At 64.9% G+C, this 17,206-nt stretch overlaps 1 protein-coding gene across 5 annotated transcripts in view; it reads left to right on the top strand.

The window, feature by feature from the left end:
- The window catches only part of MAD1L1 (mitotic arrest deficient 1 like 1), a 280,457-nt gene that overhangs the window by 5,031 nt on the left and 258,220 nt on the right, over nucleotides 1-17,206 (top strand). For all 5 annotated transcript variants that reach the window (XR_016225664.1, XM_089320739.1, XM_070064279.2 and 2 more), the window contains exons 4-9: nucleotides 62-241; nucleotides 3,688-3,812; nucleotides 4,261-4,342; nucleotides 6,796-6,926; nucleotides 7,019-7,133; nucleotides 9,002-9,063. Coding sequence is in view for 4 of the 5 variants with exons in the window: in XM_089320739.1 (XP_089176865.1) it covers nucleotides 62-241; nucleotides 3,688-3,812; nucleotides 4,261-4,342; nucleotides 6,796-6,926; nucleotides 7,019-7,133; nucleotides 9,002-9,063 (695 nt within the window). In the remaining variant the exon portion in view is untranslated. The remainder of the gene's footprint in view (nucleotides 1-61; nucleotides 242-3,687; nucleotides 3,813-4,260; nucleotides 4,343-6,795; nucleotides 6,927-7,018; nucleotides 7,134-9,001; nucleotides 9,064-17,206) is intronic.

Below are 17,206 nucleotides of genomic sequence, written 5' to 3'. Positions count from 1 at the left end.
GGAGTCCTCCCAGCGCCCCCTCGGGCTGTCCCCAACGCTGGCCTGTTCTCCCTCTCCACAGCGCGAGGTTGACCGCAATCAGGAGCTGCTGACGCGCATTCGGCAGCTGCAGGAGCGGGAGGCCGCGGCCGAGGGGAAGGTGCAGGAGCAGCGGGAGCGGCACCGGCTGTGCCAGCAGAGCCTGGACGCCACCAGCCAGAGGCTGCGGGAGAAGGAGGACGGCCTGGCCGCGGCCGGCGAGGTGGGTGCAGCCTGTGGGCCCAGACCAGTCTGGCCGCGGTCGGCGAGGTGGGTGTAGTACACAGGCCCGGACCAGCCTGGCCGCGGCCGGCGAGGTGGGTGCAGCCCGTGGGCCCGGACCAGTCTGGCCGCGGCCGGCGAGGTGGGTGTAGTACACAGGCCCGGACCAGTCTGGCCGCGGCCGGCGAGGTAGGTGCAGCCCGCGGGCCCGGACCAGCCCGGCCGTGGCCGGCGAGGTGGGTGCAGTACACAGGCCCGGACTAGCCTGGCCACGGCCGGTGAGGTGGGTGCAGCCCGTGGGCCTGGGACCAGCCTGCTGGCGGCAGTGAGCTTGGCGTGCTCCTAGCCCCTGCACCACGCTGGGTGGCTTTGCTTTCTTTTTTCTTTTCTTTTTTTTTTTTTTTTAAGATTTTTATTTATTTATTTGAGAGGTAGAATTACAGACAGTGAGAGAGAGAGACAGAGAGAAAGGTCCCCCCTCTGGTGGTTCACTCCCCAGTTGGCCAGAGCTGTGCTGATCTGAAGCCAGGAGCCAGGTGCTTCCGTGTGAGCGCAGGAGCCCAAGCACTTGGGCCATCTTCCGCTGCTTTCCCAGGCCACAGCAGAGGGCTGGATGGGAAGTGGAGCAGCCGGGACTAGAACCGGCGCCCAGATGGGATGCCGGCACTGCAGGCGGAGGAGTAACCCACTGCGCCACAGCGCCGGCCCCGGCTTCGCTTTCAGCGACGCTTCTCGCACGGTGCTTCCCTACGTAAGCGTAGTAAACGTGCTGATTCTCTGTTCTGTGGTTGTCAGTCGGTTGAGCACTTCTTAGGTTTTGGTGACCATGAACTTCAGTGTTGACCGTTCGTTCCTTGTCGTTTCCCGGTGTCTTGGGCTTTGGATTCACCGCGCTGGCATCAGCGCGGCAGAGCTGCGTGTCTGCGGCCTCTGCGCCTGCCGAGTTACCTTGTGTGGGCAGAGTCGCAGGAGGGGTCCCAGGGTCCCGGCCGGCGCGTCAGGGCTCGCCGCAGCCTGGCCTGCCGTGGAGGGTGGCGTTTCTGGAAATGCCGCTTCTTGTGGTGGTGGGAGGGGGAGGTGGGGTCTCGGGATTTGCGTTTCTCTGATCCTCAGCGAGGCCTGCAAGCCTCTGAGGGCCCCTGAGGTGGCCTTGAAGCCGGTGTCCGGGCGCTGTGGCCCCGGGGAGGCGTGTGTGCCCGAGAGCTGGGAGCTGGACGGCCCGCGCCTTGCCCGTCCCTGTTGCGTGGCGCTCAGCATCACGGCGCTGTGTGGAGCCACGGAGGAGCTGCCGGGAGGCGCGGGGTGGTTGGCGTTCCGTCCCCACGCGCTCCTCGCGGCGGCCTGCAGGTTGTGTTTGCCTTGGCAGTGCCGGGGACGTGTTAAGGCTGTCCCCACGTCTGTCTGCTGAAGGGGCGCTGGCAGGAGGGGAGGCGTGGCCCGCGTCCAGAGAAGTCCGCTCCAGCCTCACACACTCGCCTGTTGCAGCTGTGGCCTGCAGTCCCCTGGGGAGGGCCGTCGGACACCTCTCAGTGAAGGGCAGAGGGGGCGGCCGTAGGCCTGATTGGGGCCCGTGGGGGGGCACCAGGACGTGGCTGCCGCTCCCCACCTGCCGGCCTGAGTGGCCTCCCCCAGGAGGCCCAGGAGGAAGTCCATGGCCTTCCCCGCCAGCTGTGTTCCTGCATCACAGTGCCCCTCAGGGGTCCCTGTCCACTTGCTGCCTGTCTGCTTGCTCCCGGTGCAGCCTCTGCGAGGCTGGGCTGCCTGTCCTTGTGCCCAGCGTGTGCGTGTCGCGTCCCGCGTCCCACGGGCCTCCAGAAGGGCATGCTCGTCGTCAGGTGTCTGACGCCTTTCTCCTTTGCTGGTTCCTGAGTCGGTCCCTTGCAGTGTGCTGAATGAGCGTGGGCGTGTCAGCCCCCAGTGTGTGCGTGTTGCGTCCCATTTCCCACAGGCCCGTGTCAGCCTCCAGCGTGTGCGTGTCGCGTCCCGTGTCCCACAGACCCGTGTTAGCCCCCAGCGTGTGCATGTCGCGTCCCATGTCCCATGGGCCCCGTGTCAGCCCCCAGTGTGTGCGTGTCACATCCCGCTTCCCACAGGCCCGTGTTAGCCCCCAGCGTGTGCGTGTCGCGTCCCATGTCCCACTGGCCCCATGTCAGCCCCCAGCGTGTGCGTGTCGTGTCCCGTGTCCCATGGGCCCTGTGTCAGCCTGTGCTCCTCGTCAGGTGTCTGACGCCTTTCTCCTTTGCTGGTTCCTGAGTCGGTCCCTTGCAGTGTGCTGAATGAGCGTGGGCGTGTCAGCCCCCAGTGTGTGCGTGTCACGTCCCGTGTCCCACAGGCCTGTGTCAGCCCCCAGCGTGTGTGTGTTGCGTCCCATGTCCCACTGGCCCCATGTCAGCCCCCAGCGTGTGCGTGTCGTGTCCCGTGTCCCACGGGCCCCGTGTCAGCCCCCAGCGTGTGCGTGTCGTGTCCCGTGTCCCACAGGCCCGTGTTAGCCCCCAGCGTGTGCATGTCGCGTCCCATGTCCCACTGGCCCCATGTCAGCCCCCAGCGTGTGCGTGTCGTGTCCCGTGTCCCATGGGCCCTGTGTGTCAGCCTGTGCTCCTCGTCAGGTGTCTGACACCTTTCTCCTTTGCTGGTTCCTGAGTCGGTCCCTTGCAGTGTGCTGAATGAGCGTGGGCGTGTCAGCCCCCAGCGTGTGTGTGTTGCGTCCCATTTCCCACAGGCCTGTGTCAGCCCCCAGTGGGCTGTGGGGTGAGAGGCACCCCGTGCGTTCCGTGGGTGAAGGCTGGGCACGGGCTCTCGGGGCCCTGCAGCCGAGTGCTGGGCCTGTTTACAGAGTGAGCCGCTTGGGGGGCTGCCCAGCTCCAGTCACTGTGGCGGGCTTGCTGTGTGGGTTCCCCGGGGGTTTCTGTGTGCCCATGTGTGTGACGCTTCTCAGTGGGCCGGCCTTTGTGCTGACTTGAGCCAGGAACGCGGTGTGGGAGGTCATCAGCAGGTCCCGGAGAGGCGCGAGGCACGCCAAGGGTGGCCCGGAGGGGCTAGCTGGACTGGCGGTCCTGGCGGTCCTGGCGGCTGCTGGCTGTGCTCGGGCCTGCCTCCCAGGTCCTGCCCGCTGCTCTCCAAGCCCTCCAAGTCCCCCCCCCCCCCCCCCCCCCCCGCTGGCCTGGAGGTCAGCTCCCTCCTGTGTGGCGCTGCTGGGGTTGGAGGCTGAGCGCAGTGGGGATGCAGGGGTGTGTGCCAGGTGGACGCTGGGCCCTGGGCATGAAGGCCCGGCTCACCCTGGCTGACGCACTTCATGTTGCTGGAGGCCCTTGGCAGGCTGTCAGGCATGGGGTCCATCACGTGTGCCCCGGGCGTGGGTCTGTCCTCGCCCTGTTGCAGACAAGCCTCATCCCCTGACAAGCACTGGGACCAGCCTCGGTGAGCGGCTGCTGTGTCCCCTCTCCGCAGACCATCAACGCGTTGAAGGGCAGGGTCTCGGAGCTGCAGTGGAGCCTGACGGACCAGGAGAGGCAGCTGAAGCGCCTGGAGTCGGAGAAGCAGGAGCTGGGGGAGCAGCTGGAGCTGCGGCACAGGTGCGGGGGGGCCTGCCCCGGCTGCAGGAGGGGCTGGTGCCCAGACCTGGGGGCCCTGAGCCAGATCGCGCATGACGGCAGCCCGCTGGGACTCCTCAGTCAGGCCCGAGGTCATAGGGTGGGGAGGGCGCGTCCTGGGGCTGGGAACAAGCTGGGCAGAGGCCGGGCATGACCGGAGCTGAAGCAGGGGTGAGGGAGTGGTCAGTCCTGGGCAGCCCGCTGCAGCTGCCCCGGGGCAGGCAGATGGTGTGGGGTGAGCGGTGTTGGGAGTGGGGGACCTGGGGGGTCACAGCTGGGAAGGACCTCGTGGGTGGTCTGGGCTTGCCCACCCGCCCTGTGAGGTGAGGAGCTGGAGCCCAGGGTGCCGGGTGTCTTTGCAGGGGGAGCGTGTCTGGGGGCCAGGCAGGGGGTCGCTGGCTTCACCGCATGCCTTGTCGTCCTGTGACAGACAGTGGCAGGAAGCTAACCAGAAGATCCAGGAGCTGCAGGCCAGCCAGGAGGTGAAGGCCGACCAGGAACAGAAGATCAAGGTGAGCCTGCGTCACTGCCTGCAACGGGGCCGCGGCGTCCCCTGCTGGCGCAAGCCTGTCTGAGCTGGGCTGCGTGGTGGCCCTGAGCAGGCTATGTGTTGTAGCCCTGGGCTGTGTGGTGGCCCTGGGCTGGCTGTGGTGGCTCTGGGCTGGCTGTGGTGGTCCTGGGCTGTGTGTGGTGGCCCTGGGCTGGCTGTGGTGGCCCTGAGCTGGCTGTGGTGGCCCTGAGCTGGCTGTAGTGGCCCTGAGCTGTGTGTGGTGGCCCTGGGCTGTGTGTGGTGGCCCTGGGCTGTGTGGTGGTCCTGAGCTGGCTGTGGTGGCCCTGAGCTGGCTGTGGTGGCCCTGGGCTGTGGGTGGTGGCCCTGAGCTTTCTGTGGTGTCCCAGAGCTGGCTGTAGTGGCCCTGGGCTGGCTGTGGTGGCCCTGGGCTGTGTGTGGTGGCCCTAAGCTGGCTGTGGTGGCCCTGGGCTGTGTGGTGGCCCTGAGCTGGCTGTGGTGTCCCAGAGCTGGCTGTGGTGGCCCTGGGCTGTGTGTGGTGGCCCTGGGCTGTGGGTGGTGGCCCTGAGCTGGCCGTGGTGGCCCTGGGCTGTGTGTGGTGGCCCTGATCTGGCTGTGGTGTCCCTGAGCTGTGTGTGGTGGCCCTGAGCAGGCTGTGTGTGGTGGCCCTGAGCAGGCTGTGTGTGGTGGCCCTGGGCTGTGTGGTGGCCCTGAGCTGTGTGTGGTTGTCCTGAGCTGGCTGTGGAGGCCTTGGGCTGTGTGTGGTGGCCCTGAGCTGGCTCTGGTGGCCCTGGGCTGTGTGTGGTGGCCCTGAGCTGGCTGTGGTGGCCCTGAGCTGTGTGGTGGCCCTGAGCTGTGTGTGGTTGTCCTGAGCTGGCTGTGGAGGCCTTGGGCTGTGTGTGGTGGCCCTGAGCTGGCTGTGGTGGCCCTGGGCTGTGTGTGGTGGCCCTGGGCTGTGTGTGGTGGCCCTGAGCTGGCTGTGGTGGCCCTGGGCTGTGTGTGGTGGCCCTGAGCTGGCTGTGGTGGCCCTGGGCTCTGTGTGGTGGCCCTGGGCTGGCTGTGGTGACCCTGGACTGTGTGTTGTGGCTCTGGGCTGTGTTTGGTGGCCCTGGGCTCTGTGTGGTGGCCCTGAGCTGACTGTGGTGGCCCTGAGCTGTGTGTGGTGGCCCTGAGCTGTGTGTGGTGGACCTGAGCTGACTGTGGTGGCCCTGGGCTCTGTGTGGTGGCCCTGTGCTGGCTGTGGTGGCCCTGGGCTGTGTGTTGTGGCCCTGGGCTGTGTGTGGTGGCCCTGAGCTGTGTGTGGTGGAACTGAGCTGGCTGTGGTGGCCCTGGGCTCTGTGTGGTGGCCCTGAGCTGGCTGTGGTGGCCCTGGGCTGTGTGTGGTGGACCTGAGCTGACTGTGGTGGACCTGAGCTGACTGGTGGCCCTAGCACACGTAGGGAGAGCAGAGAGCTGCTGGAAGTGACCTGGAGTGGACTTAGCGCCGTCGCAGATCTGCCTGCGGCCTGTGCCCGTCTGAGCTGCTCTCATGGCAGAGGTGGGGCCCGAGCCCCGTCAGCGGCTCCCTGGCATCAGAGTGGGTGCTGCGGCTCTCGCCTCTGTACCGTCTACCTGGCCCCGGGCTGGGGGCTCACCCTCTACCCGGCCCCAGCGTCTGCCCTGCACCCCACTCTACCGTCCTGCCTCGTTTTTCCCAGCCCCTGCTCGGCATTGCTGACCCCTTGGGCCTGATGTCCCGTGTTGCTCTGTCCCCTGCTGTACCCAGTACCTGGACAAGACATGGGCTCTGTTAGCGTTTGCTGACTGACTGCCTGAGTCCCAGATTCCTACGTTAGCTTGTTGAGTGACTCGTGTCCTGGGGTGACATGTCTGTCCTCTCTGGTAGCACAGACTGTTGTCACATGTGTGTCACTGGCTGACGCCTGCCTGTTTGTGGGGGACAGTGGGAGCTTTGGTGCTGGGGTCTCTGGGACAGATGGGGAGTAGCTCTGGCTCCTAGAGAACTCTGAGGGAAGGGTGGCCGCGTGCACGCTGGCTGTGCAGGGTGCGGAGGGAGGGTGGAGGCACGCCTGGAAGAGGGTCAACCGGGACAGAATCCGGCGCCCCGACCGGGACTAGAACCCGGTGTGCCGGCGCCGCAGGCGGAGGATTAGCCTAGTGAGCCGTGGTGCCGGCTGTCAGATCTTAACATCTACTGGTTCACTCCCCAAACGGCCGCAACACTGGGGCTGGGCCTGGCTGAAGCCTGGAGCCTGGAACTCCATCCCGGCCCCTGTGTGGGTGGCGGGGACCCGAGTGGTGGCGCCGTCGTCTGCTGTGTTCCCAGGCGTCAGAAGCAGGACAGCCAGGACGAACCGGTGCCCGTGAGGGATGCTGGTGCACGGGCGGCGCTGACCTGCTGCACCCGCGTTTCCCAGGCTCGGCAGCTCGTTCTTGTCCCCCCCTCCCCCACGCCAGGACTTGGAGCAGAAGCTGTCCCTGCAGGAGCAGGACGCCGTGGTCGTGAGGAGCATGAAGTCGGAGCTGGCGCGGCTCCCCAAGATGGAGCGGGAGCTGAAGCGGCTGCAGGACGAGAACTCACACCTGCGGTGAGGGCCGTGGGGGCCGTGGGGCCGTCGTGGGGGCCCCGCTGTGTCCCCAGGTGGGCGGCTGCCTGAGAGACCGTTTCTGGCCCCATCAGGGAGATGAGTGAGACCAACGGGCTGCTCCAGGAGGAGCTGGAGGGGCTGCAGAGGCGGCTGGCGCGCCAGGAGCAGGTGCAGCAGGCCGTGGTGGACCTGGAGCTGGAGAAGGAGGTGAGGCCGAGGCTGCGCGTCCTCCACTGGCCGTCCCACGGGACCTGGAGGCGTCAGCAGAATGTTGTGAATCCCGGAGCCTGTGACCCTGACCCTGCGTGAAGAGAGGCTGTGGCCATCTGGGTGTGTCGTGTCAGCACAGGGTGCCAGGGGGTGGCTCTGCTGGCTGTGGCCGCCTTTGGGGATGGCCGGGGAACGTGGGTGCCTGCCGAGGCTGGGAGGCAGGAGGCGGCTCTGCCTGGAGCCTCCGTGGGCCCAGCCCTGCCCGTGGGGACGCGGTGCGGGCTCGGGACTGAGAGCTGTGAGGTCTGACGCTGGCTTGCTGCAGGCTGCCTGGCTGTGCTGATGGGAGTCAGGCGGGAGTCCTGGGTGCCGTCGGAGGTGAGAGTGACAGAGCCCCCTGCGGGTGGCTGGGACCCGAGGTGTCCGTGTGGGAGGTTGCGGCCCTGGGAGGCCTGAAGGCGGGGGAGGAGACTGCAATTCAGAGGTGCCGCCTGTGCACAGCACGTGTGCTCCGCTGGGGTTTGTTGTCCTCCATGCCGCCTCCCGTGCTCACAGCCGCCTCAGGCCTCCGGCTTGCCCAGCACGCCCCCGTGTGGTGGCAGGGTCCGTGCTGCTTGGCCGTTTCTGTGCCGCCCGCGGCCTCACCGCGGCCTGGCCATCCCCAGCCTTTTCCCAGAGTTGCATCCAGCTGAGCGCCCGGGCAGCCCAGCCGTCAGGGCAGGGGCTCCCCTCCCAGGCTGGCATCCCAAGTGAAGTTATGTTTTCTCTGGAAATAACTTTTCTTGGAAATGAGTCAAGATTGAGGGCCTGAAGTCCCACCTCCCGGTTGAGGGTCCTGCGTGGGTGTGCTGCCTTCCTTCCACCGGGCTCCCTCTGTGCAGCAAGGAGTGGTGACGGGGGCTGCCCCGTGGGTGTGGCGTGTCATGTTGGCTGCACCCGCTACCACGTGGAGGGCGTGGGAAACACCTGACTGAGTGATGCCCTGGATAGCCATGTGTGCTGTGTGCCACAGTGGGGTGGCGGGCAGCGGGGCAACTGCAGGTGGCTCCCGTTCCGGGAGAGCCCTGAGGTCCCGTTACTTTTGGTGTGTGGGTCATGATGGTGGGCAGGCTGGTGATGGGATGGTGTTGACACCCGGGGGCCGACTGCCCTTCTGTGCGGCCTGCTGGCGCAGCTCTCCGTGGGCTGGGGTTAGTGTGTGTGCCCTGTGGCTTGGCATTTGATGGAGCACCTGGGAGATGGGGGAGAGGTGAGCCCTCGGGGCTCAGTACCTGGGTCTGCTCTGTGGGGCACAGGCTCCCTGCACTCATGGTTCCGTGCGTTTTAGTTTATTTTTAAAATGGTTTATTTGAAAGGCGGAGTTATAGAGAAGGTAGGAGGGAGAGAGGTCTTCCATCTGCTGGTTTACTCTCCAGATGGCTGCACAGCCGGGGCCGGCCAGGAGATCCAGGAAGCCAGGAGCTCCATCTGGGTCTCCCACCTGGGTGGCAGGGGCCAGGCACTTGGGCCGTCTTCTGTGGCTTTCCCAGGCGCTCTGGCAGGGAGCTGGATTGGAAATGGAGCAGCCGGGACTTGAACTTGGGCTTATGTGGGATGCCGGCACTGCAGGGGGTGGCCTAACCCTGTTGTGATGCCTGCCCTCCGTACTCCCTTTGCACTTGCTGGGGTTCAGGCTTGAATTCGGGGGCCAGGGAGGATATGTGACGCGTGCAGGGTCCCGGCTGGGGGATGTGGGGTGGGCGTTTGCACGTCCTGGCACGTCCTGTGAGATGAGCACAGGCCGTTCCGGGGCCGCTGTGGGATGGTGGGTTTTACGCGGTGATTCCTGGGCAGGCGGTGATGGGGACTTGGCTTTGTCTTTCCAGAGGCTGCTCGCAAAGCTGCAAGGCTGGGAGAGACTGGATGCAGCCACAGGCTTGAACCTCAGGTAGGAGGCCCTGGGCAGGCGGCTTCCGGAGCTGCTCTCAGCGTGGCACTCGGCCCTGCCTCCTTGGCCGCTGGGCTGCGGCGGGAGCCTTTACCCCCACACACGGCCCGTGTGGGGCAGCGCAGGGCGCTCGGCCCCTTGGGAGCGTCATTGTTGAAGGTGGTGGCAGGGTTGTGGCTGTGGACGGGTGGAGGAGGTGATGGCTCTGGGGGTGTTGTTCCCTCCGGGTGACCATCGTCCGTGGACACAGCTGAAGTTTCAGGGTTGAGAGCCGACCCCGGGGAGGAAGCCCTGGGCCCGGGGCTGAGCTGCTGGGCACCCACCCCTGGCGCTGGGCCCCTGGCCCGGGTGTGTAGTGTGGGCAGGGCTCTGCAGGGGCCTGCGTGTGGAGGCTGGGCCTGGGGCCTGGGGTGTGTGAAGCGCCCTGCTGCGCCTGCCTGTGGGCTTCTGAGACCTGGAGTCCCAGGCGTCCTCCCTGCTGCCGGTGCCGGTGCCGGCGTCGCAGCCTGCCGGTCGTGGTTTGGCTTCAGGTCGCCGTCACTTGATGATGCCGCTTCCTCCTCTCCTGCTGTCCACATCACAGAAGCAGGCCGGGCTGCTGTTTCCTCTTGAAGCGCTGCTGCCGACGCTGGGCGCGTGGAGGGCCTGCCCCGGCAGGCCTGATGCTGTGCGTCCTCCTGTGTTCTGGGCTAATTAACTTCCTGGAAAAGGCTCTCCTGCTCCCAGGGGAGACAACCGACTTCCCGTGGGGAGAGAGCCAGAGGCCGGCGTGTGCCTGAGCGACTGGCCTGTTGCAGTGCAGGGTGCCTGGGGCCTGTGGTGGAGCTGGCGGCTGGCGGCTGCAGCTGGCCATCGTGGGCTGGGGCTGCCGTGCGGCCTGCGCCCTCCAGTCCCTCTTCCCCGCCTGAGCATGGTGACCGGGCGCTAGTGTGTTGTGTCTGTCCCGCCTGTGTCCGTACCTGGTGGCCAGGCTGGAGGGGGGGGACGTCAGGCTGGGACTGTGTCAGGCCCGGGGCCCGGCTGGTGCAGCAGAGGCCAGAGCCGCCGAGGAGTCCCTGTGTCGCTGTGCGGCTCTGCTGTGCCGAGGAGGGGCCTCCGGGTGGGTGCTGTCCGTCCTCGGCCCTAGCTCGGCCCTGAGGCCCAGGATAGGTGCCTCCCTGTCGGGCAGGTCTCCTGTGCCCGGCTGCCTTGGTGCCCTTGGCACCACCTCCTCACATGGCTGGGGGTCAGCCTGTGACCTCCACTGCCTCGCCGCGTGCCCTGTGGTTGCCGTGGCACGCAGACTACATGTGGCACTGGAGTTGGGTGAAGAAGCAGATTCCTGGGCCTCGCCCAACCCAGTGTCAGTGCGCGAGGGCTGGTCCTGGGCGCCGCGGTGAGGTGGGTAACGGTTCCCTGTGCTTGCCTTTTTCTTTTCTTTGTCGTTGGGTGGGCTGGGGGTCAGGTTCTGGGCGGTTCCTGCGATTTCCCAGCGGGAGGTGCCCTGTGGAGCTTCTGGTGGCCTGGGTGTGGTGCTGGGAAGCACCAGGCAGGTGCAGTCACGGAGAGGCCCTGGGGTTCCCGCTGCAGCCCGGGCTCTTTGTTCCATTGTTCCAGCAGATGTGGCACGCGTGGCTCAGACATGACACAGGGACACTGACCTCGACACTCACGCTGGCGTCTCCTGATTCTAGGAGCCCTCTGAAAGCCGTCTGGGGACCTGCAGTGGTCGGCAGGGTCTCGCTGATGGCAGGAGCTCTGCCTGGCCTTCAGGGTGAGGTCTGGTCACCATCAGACGGCTGGTGCTGAGGAGCGGCCACCACTAGGTGGCGCTCATCCCCTTGGCGATCCTGGCTTCCCGCTGGGAGCGGCTTGTGCCCCTCTGGCTCTTGCCTCTGGGTCTTCCTTGCGGATGCCAAGGTTTTGGCTGACAGAGTGGGAGGGGTCTGCCTGTCCTGCCCCTGACCAGGCTCTCGAGGGGCCCTAGGCCCGTGGAGCAGGTATTACTGGCGCGGACCTGCTCGGAGGACAGGCTCTGGCTGCCCCAGGCTCTCTGAGGGCTCTGGGCTTTGTCCCTCTGCTGGTCAGCAAGAAGAACCCTGAGATGCCGGGGAGGTGCACGGGTGAGTAGGTGGGGTGAGTCCATGAGCGTGTGGGGAAGCCTTTTGGGGTTGGGGGCCTTGTTGGTCAGGCTCTGCCACCCGTGACTTATCCCACACGTGGGGTCACGTGAGCTACAGGCTGACAGGCTCTGCCACCCGTGACATGAATCACACATGGGGTCACGTGAGCTACAGGCTGACAGGCTCTGCCACCCGTGACAGGTCCAGCACACGGGATCTCACGTGCAGCCTGACAGGCTCTGCCACCCGTGACATGTCCAGCACACGGGGTCACATGTGCAACCCGACAGGCTCTGCCACCCGTGACATGCCCAGCACACGGGGTCACATGTGCAGCCCGACAGGCTCTGCCACTCGTGACATGTCCAGCACACGGGGTCACATGTGCAGCCTGACAGGCTCTGCCACCCGTGACATGTCCAGCACACGGGGTCACATGTGCAGCCCGACAGGCTCTGCCACCCGTGACATGCCCAGCACACGGGCCAGGGGGCTGGAGCAGGGAGGCTTCAGGCCTGGAGGGCCCAGGAGAGAGGCAGTGCGGAGTGTGTAGTTGGTGATCGCAGGCCCGGGCGAGGCAGGGCCTGTTGGCTGGGGCACACTGGGCCTGCAGTCAGGGTGTAGACATCTCTGTTCTCCAGGCATTCAGAGTGGATCTGAAGGTTTTCCTGGCAGCATGGGCTGAGTCTGGGAGGGGGGCGGGGCTCACGAGGAGCTGGGCTGTGCAGGTGCAGGTGTGCTGGGGAGTGACTTGGCAGTATGGGAGGGAGGCACTGGGAGACCCCTTGGAGGTGCCTGTGTCGTCTTGGCAAGACCACCTGGGTAAGGGAGGCGTCTGGGAGGCTGAGGCCTGAGAGGCGGTGATCCCAGGAGCGCCAGGCGCTTCTCTTGCCAAAGTCAGCCAGGTCCAGGTCCCTTCTGCAGAATGCTGGGGGCCAGCAGCTCCTGGTGACTTGGGAACGTCGGCATATCCACAGTGCGATGTCCTGGGGGCCTAGGCGGTGTTCTAGTGCGCCCGTCCGGGAGGCCAGGGCGGTGGTGTGCCCTGAAGGCTCCACGCTGGCACGCAGACATTGGCCAGGGTGTCAGCCTGTGTGTGTCACTTGGCGATGGAACGTTCAGAGCGAGCCAGGAGAGGGAAGACTCCTCAGCCAAGTGGAAGGCGTCCACGCGGAGCTGCAGCTGCCACAGCCTTGGTGGTCAGACCCACAGCCTCCGCTCCGCAGGAGTGAGGCCTCCGCTGCTGTGCACCCCCAGGAAGCCCGGCCTGTGCCGGCGGCAGGGCCGGAGCAGAGGTCGGCAGACAGAGCAGGAGCAAAGCTGTCTGTGGAGGCCGTTGTTTGTGGAGACGGCCCCAAGGCGTGAACAAGCCGGCTAGTACTGGAGATGGACGGGACCACGGCAGGCTAGTGTGCAGACGTGCGTCACGTTTCTTTCCATGCCGGCAGCGAACCAGTGGAAGTAAATGACCACCTACCGTGGTAGTGGGAAGTCCCAGAATGCACAGCAGTTTGACAGACACGTTCAGATCGGTCCCGCGGAAACTGCAAGATGCCAGAGAAATTAACGATGACTGCAGTATGGGAGAAGTGAGGAGATGTGAGAGGAGAAGAGCTTCTGTCGCCTGCTGGCACGGCCTCAGCCAGCACAGCTCTGCCGACGCCAGGTTTGGGGGAGACCGCACTTCCCGGGGTGCTTCTGCCAGGAGGGCGCGGCAGACCCCACCACCCCTGGCGCTGGGCCTGGGCCGGGTGGCAGTCTCCAGTCGCCTCCTGTACTATTTTGCGATGACGGCCAGCAACAGAGCGGCGTCTGCTCCTCCTCCTTGGGTTCCGTGGCTGTGCGGCGTCTGCTTAGCGCCAGGGACACGCGGTGCCTGCACACGCGTTACAGAGGCAGTGCCGGGGAGACGCGGAGGAAGGGCTCAACCCCAGCCTTCTGGGTTTTGTGGCCTTGTTAGGCACAGTTGAGTCCGTCACTGACCCTTTAGCTTTGCTCTGCGCCCACGGGTCGTCATCCTGCCTGGGTCTTTCTGGCCGTGTCCCTGCTTTGAAACTGCCCGTGAGATGCCAGTTCATTTGTTTGAAAGACGGACTTACACAGAGACAGAGAGATCTTCCATTCTGTCTCCAAATGGCTGCAGCGGCCAGGGCTGGGCCAGGCCGGAGCCAGGAGCTTCGTGGTACAGTTGTCCGGGCACGTGGGCTGTCTTCTGTTTGCCAGCTGCACTAGCAGGGAGCTGGATTGGGGATGCAGCATCTGGGACTCGCTCCGGCGCCCATACAGGATGCCAGCACTGCTGACGGCGGCCTCACCTGCACCACAGCGCTGGCCCAAGTCACCGACCCTTCAGCGTACGAAGGACTGATGGCTCTGCAGGCTCTGGGGGTTTAGGGAGCTCCTTCGAGGAATGGTCTGTCTGCAGGCCGCAGACACGGCCGTCTGTGGGAGGTGTGGGGCTGCGAGCTGGCGGTCTGCTCACATGGACCTGGGTGTTCAGCACCCTCCCAGCCCTGGCCACAAGCGCGTGCAGGTTTCCGGGAGAAATCAGTGAGCCGATTCCTCAGGTTTCTGTCGCAGCGTCTAGGACCTGGGACAGCAGAAACGGTTTTTGGAAAAGAACAAGCTGGCAGGCGTACACAGGCCGAGTCAGGACATGCCATGGGCCGCTTGGGCGGCGACAGTGGCTCTGGCCTGTGGCTGGGTGTGTGAGGCAGTGGGACAGAACAGAAAGCTCTCGATGTGGGTCGACTGAGTCTTGTTGGGCGCGTCATGGTGATCAAATGAGGTGGAGATAGTGTTTCCCACCAAACAGGTGTAAAACAGATTTCTCCTGCCGGATGCTGAACGGAGCTCAAAGTGGGACGTGGGGAAGCGGGGGCGGGAGGCAGGAAAGAGTCCTCGGACACAGAGCAGGAAGTGAACAGTCAGTAGAGTGGACCTCATCAGAACGGAGACGCAGGGAAGTAAAGGGGAAAGTATGTGCAGCGCGCACATCTGGCTGGAAGTGTGCTTCCAGAACTTAGAAAGAATTTGTGCAAATCGACCAGAAGACCAGTGAGTTTTAGGATTTTATTTATTTACTTGAGAGCTAGAGTTACAGACAGTGAGAAGGAGAGACAGAGAGAAAGGTCTTCCTTCTGCTGGTTCATTCCCCAAACAGATGCAACAGCTGGAGCTGCGCCAGTCTGAAGCCAGGAGCCAGCGGCTTCCGGGTCTCCACGCAGGTGCAGGGCCCAAGCACTTGGCCCACCTTCTATTGCTTTCCCAGGCCATAGCAGAGAGCTAGATCGGAAGAGGAGTAGCCGGGACTAGAACCAGTGCCCATATGGGATGCCGGCACTGCAGGTGGAGGATTAACCAACTTAGCCATAGTGCTGGCCCCCAACAAGGCCACCGAAGACTTTGAACATGGTGGCGACAAGGAAGAGACAGGGATGGCAGGTTGAGGGCTTGAGAGGAGGCTCAGGGCCCTGGTCCCTGGTGAGACAGCGGTGGGAGGGCTGAACCCAAGGACACCAAGCGCCCCAACTGCTGGAGGGCCTCGGAACCACTGCGTCCCCCCACATTGCTCACAGTGGCAGAGAGCTCTGCGGCCGCTCTGGACAGTTTGGCAGCTTTTTAAGCACCAGCGTTTCCACGCCTGGTTTGCTCGAGGCCAGGGTAAACACAGGACCTCACGGACCTGCACAGAATGCATTGTGAACCGGGGGTCACAGCCCCGAGTGACAGCACCAGGTGACCACAGGGCGCTCCTCACGGGGGCACGCGTGGCCCTCTCGCTGTTGAGGAAGCCGGGGCTGGTTTCAGGCTGTGTGAGTTGCTTATCTGGGACTGTACAGAAGGCAGAACCGCCCTGCCTTGCCGGAGCTCTGTGCCACAGCGCAGGGCTGGGGGTGACGGGGGCCCTGGGGGTCCTGTGGATGCTGACAAGCCTGGACTCAGCAGGGGCGGGGGCTGCACAGGTGTGTGCATGTCAGAACCTGGACACTGCGCCTTCACCACCTCGTGCCCGTGTGAACTGCCCTGCGAAAGCCGCTGTCTGCAGCAGGAGATGGGCTGCCCTGGGGGAGGAGTTGCCCTGCATTCATGGAGGCTCCTTGGGGAGCGGGGTGAAAGCCAGCCTGGGCTTGGGGGAGCAGCCCCTTCCCTGGGCACCTAGGGGGCCCTCAGTGCCCCTGCCCAGGCTGCCTCAGTCTGTTTGCCTGGATCTTTGTTGTTTTTTTGTTTGTTTGTTTTGTTTTTGACAGGCAGAGTTAGACAGTGAGAGAAAGAGACAGACAGGTCCTTCTTCCATTGGTTCACCCCCCAAATGGCTGCCACGGTTGGCACACTGTGCCGATCCAAAGCCAGAAGCAGGTGCTTCTCCTGGTCTCCCATGGGGTGCAGGGCCCAAGCACTTGGGCCATCCTCCACTGCACTCCCTGGCCACAGCGGAGAGCTGGCCTGGAAGAGGGGCAACCAGGACAGAATCCGGCGCCCCGACCGGGACTAGAACCCGGTGTGCCGGCGCCGCAAGGCGGAGGATTGGCCTAGTGAGCCGCGGTGCCGGCCTGCCTGGATCTTTGGAACTGGGGCCCTGGTGCTGTGGGCTGGCATCCCGTGGGCTGGCTGCTGGCTCCAGGTGGGGATTGCAGACTGAGGGAGCACGTGGTGCCTGCCCTCAGTCCTCATGCCTTCTGCCTGCTGCCCTGGCCCTCCTGCCTGGCGGTGTCCGGCCTCCTAGGCAGTGCTGGGCACGAGCTCACTCCTCCCCTGCCCTCTTGGGCTCGGCTCTCTCTGATTCTGTTCTGGACTTGTCCCCTTGAGTTTGTGACAGCTGTTCTGTGCCAGCAGAGAGAGCGCCACTGAGTCCCTTCAGAGAGCCACATGGTGTTCCACGGTACGCGTGGACTCGAGTTACCCAGCCTGTGTTGATGGACAGCCAGGTTGTTCCAGGGTGTTTCCTGCATAAGCAGGGCTGTAGGTTGGACAAGTTCTTAAAAGAATTTTTAGTTTGAAAGTCGTGCGTTTGATGGCTGGGACTTCTGTGCCCTGCAGTGGGCTTTGAACACGGCCAGGGAACGGGGTAGCAGCGTGCAGAGAGTCACCGCTCGGCGAGGGGAGCGGCCTCTTCCCGGGCGTGGTGTTTTAATGGCCTCACTTAGCAGTTCCTGTAGAGGGGACGTGTGCAGGCGCCTGTGCCTTAGCGGAAATAATTTGCCTGTGGCTGAGGAGCCTTTGTTGCTTGGCTCCCAGCCCTGCCCTTTTGTGCCTGAGCCTAGCCTCGTCCCTGTCAGCGAGAGCGTGGGTGTGCTGGCCGTGGGGAGGGCGCCGTGCCCTCCTGAAACTGCACAGCTGTCCCCTGGCGTGCCGCGTCGGGAACCCACAAGTGCTGACCTGGGCAGCTTCCCCCAGACACTTGCAGGCTGTCCAGGTGACAAGTTGTGGCGCCGGTGTCCCTGACGGGTGAGGCCAATTAGGACGACAGTGAAGGGTGGGTGATCTCCTCCCGAGGAAGGAGCTAATTGGCCAGCTGCAACGCGTTTATTACCCTCGTTAGCGCACTCAGAATTTGTGGCGGCCTGGGCATGCCTGATCGATACGGGCGCTCCTGGGGCTGGGGAGGGGTGAGCTGCTGGCCGCTTGCCCTCTCCAGCTGGGCTCTTTGGCTTCCTTTGGGGGTGCGAGAGGAGTGGTTGTCCTTGCAGTGAGTGGGGCCCGCGCTGTTGGCCCTGCGCGCTCGTGCCTGTCTGTGCTACTGCTTCTGGTTCATCCGTTCACCGCGAGCTGCATTCCTGGAGCCCACCGTGGGGAGGGGGGAGAGAGCGCTCAGGGTGCTGGACTGCCCCCCCGAGCCCAGGGCTGCCCCTTCCCCCGACCTGGTTTTCTCTAAGTGCCCCTCGCGCAGTCCTGAGCTTTGGGGCTCCGCAGAAGGGCCTGGCAGAGCCTTGTGCCTGGCATGCAGCGTGCCTGTGCGAGGCGGCCGAGGAGTGCTGGGTGAGGGCTCCTGTGCCCTCGAGGCTGATGTGGAAGGTGAGGTCAGTCTGGGTCTCCTGGCT

This window comes from Oryctolagus cuniculus, chromosome 19 (assembly GCF_051225735.1).
Source record: "Oryctolagus cuniculus isolate XC-2025 breed Fujian yellow rabbit chromosome 19, ASM5122573v1, whole genome shotgun sequence".
Classification (NCBI taxonomy): Eukaryota; Metazoa; Chordata; class Mammalia; order Lagomorpha; family Leporidae; genus Oryctolagus; species Oryctolagus cuniculus.
This window is presented reverse-complemented; position numbering and strand designations above follow the sequence as displayed.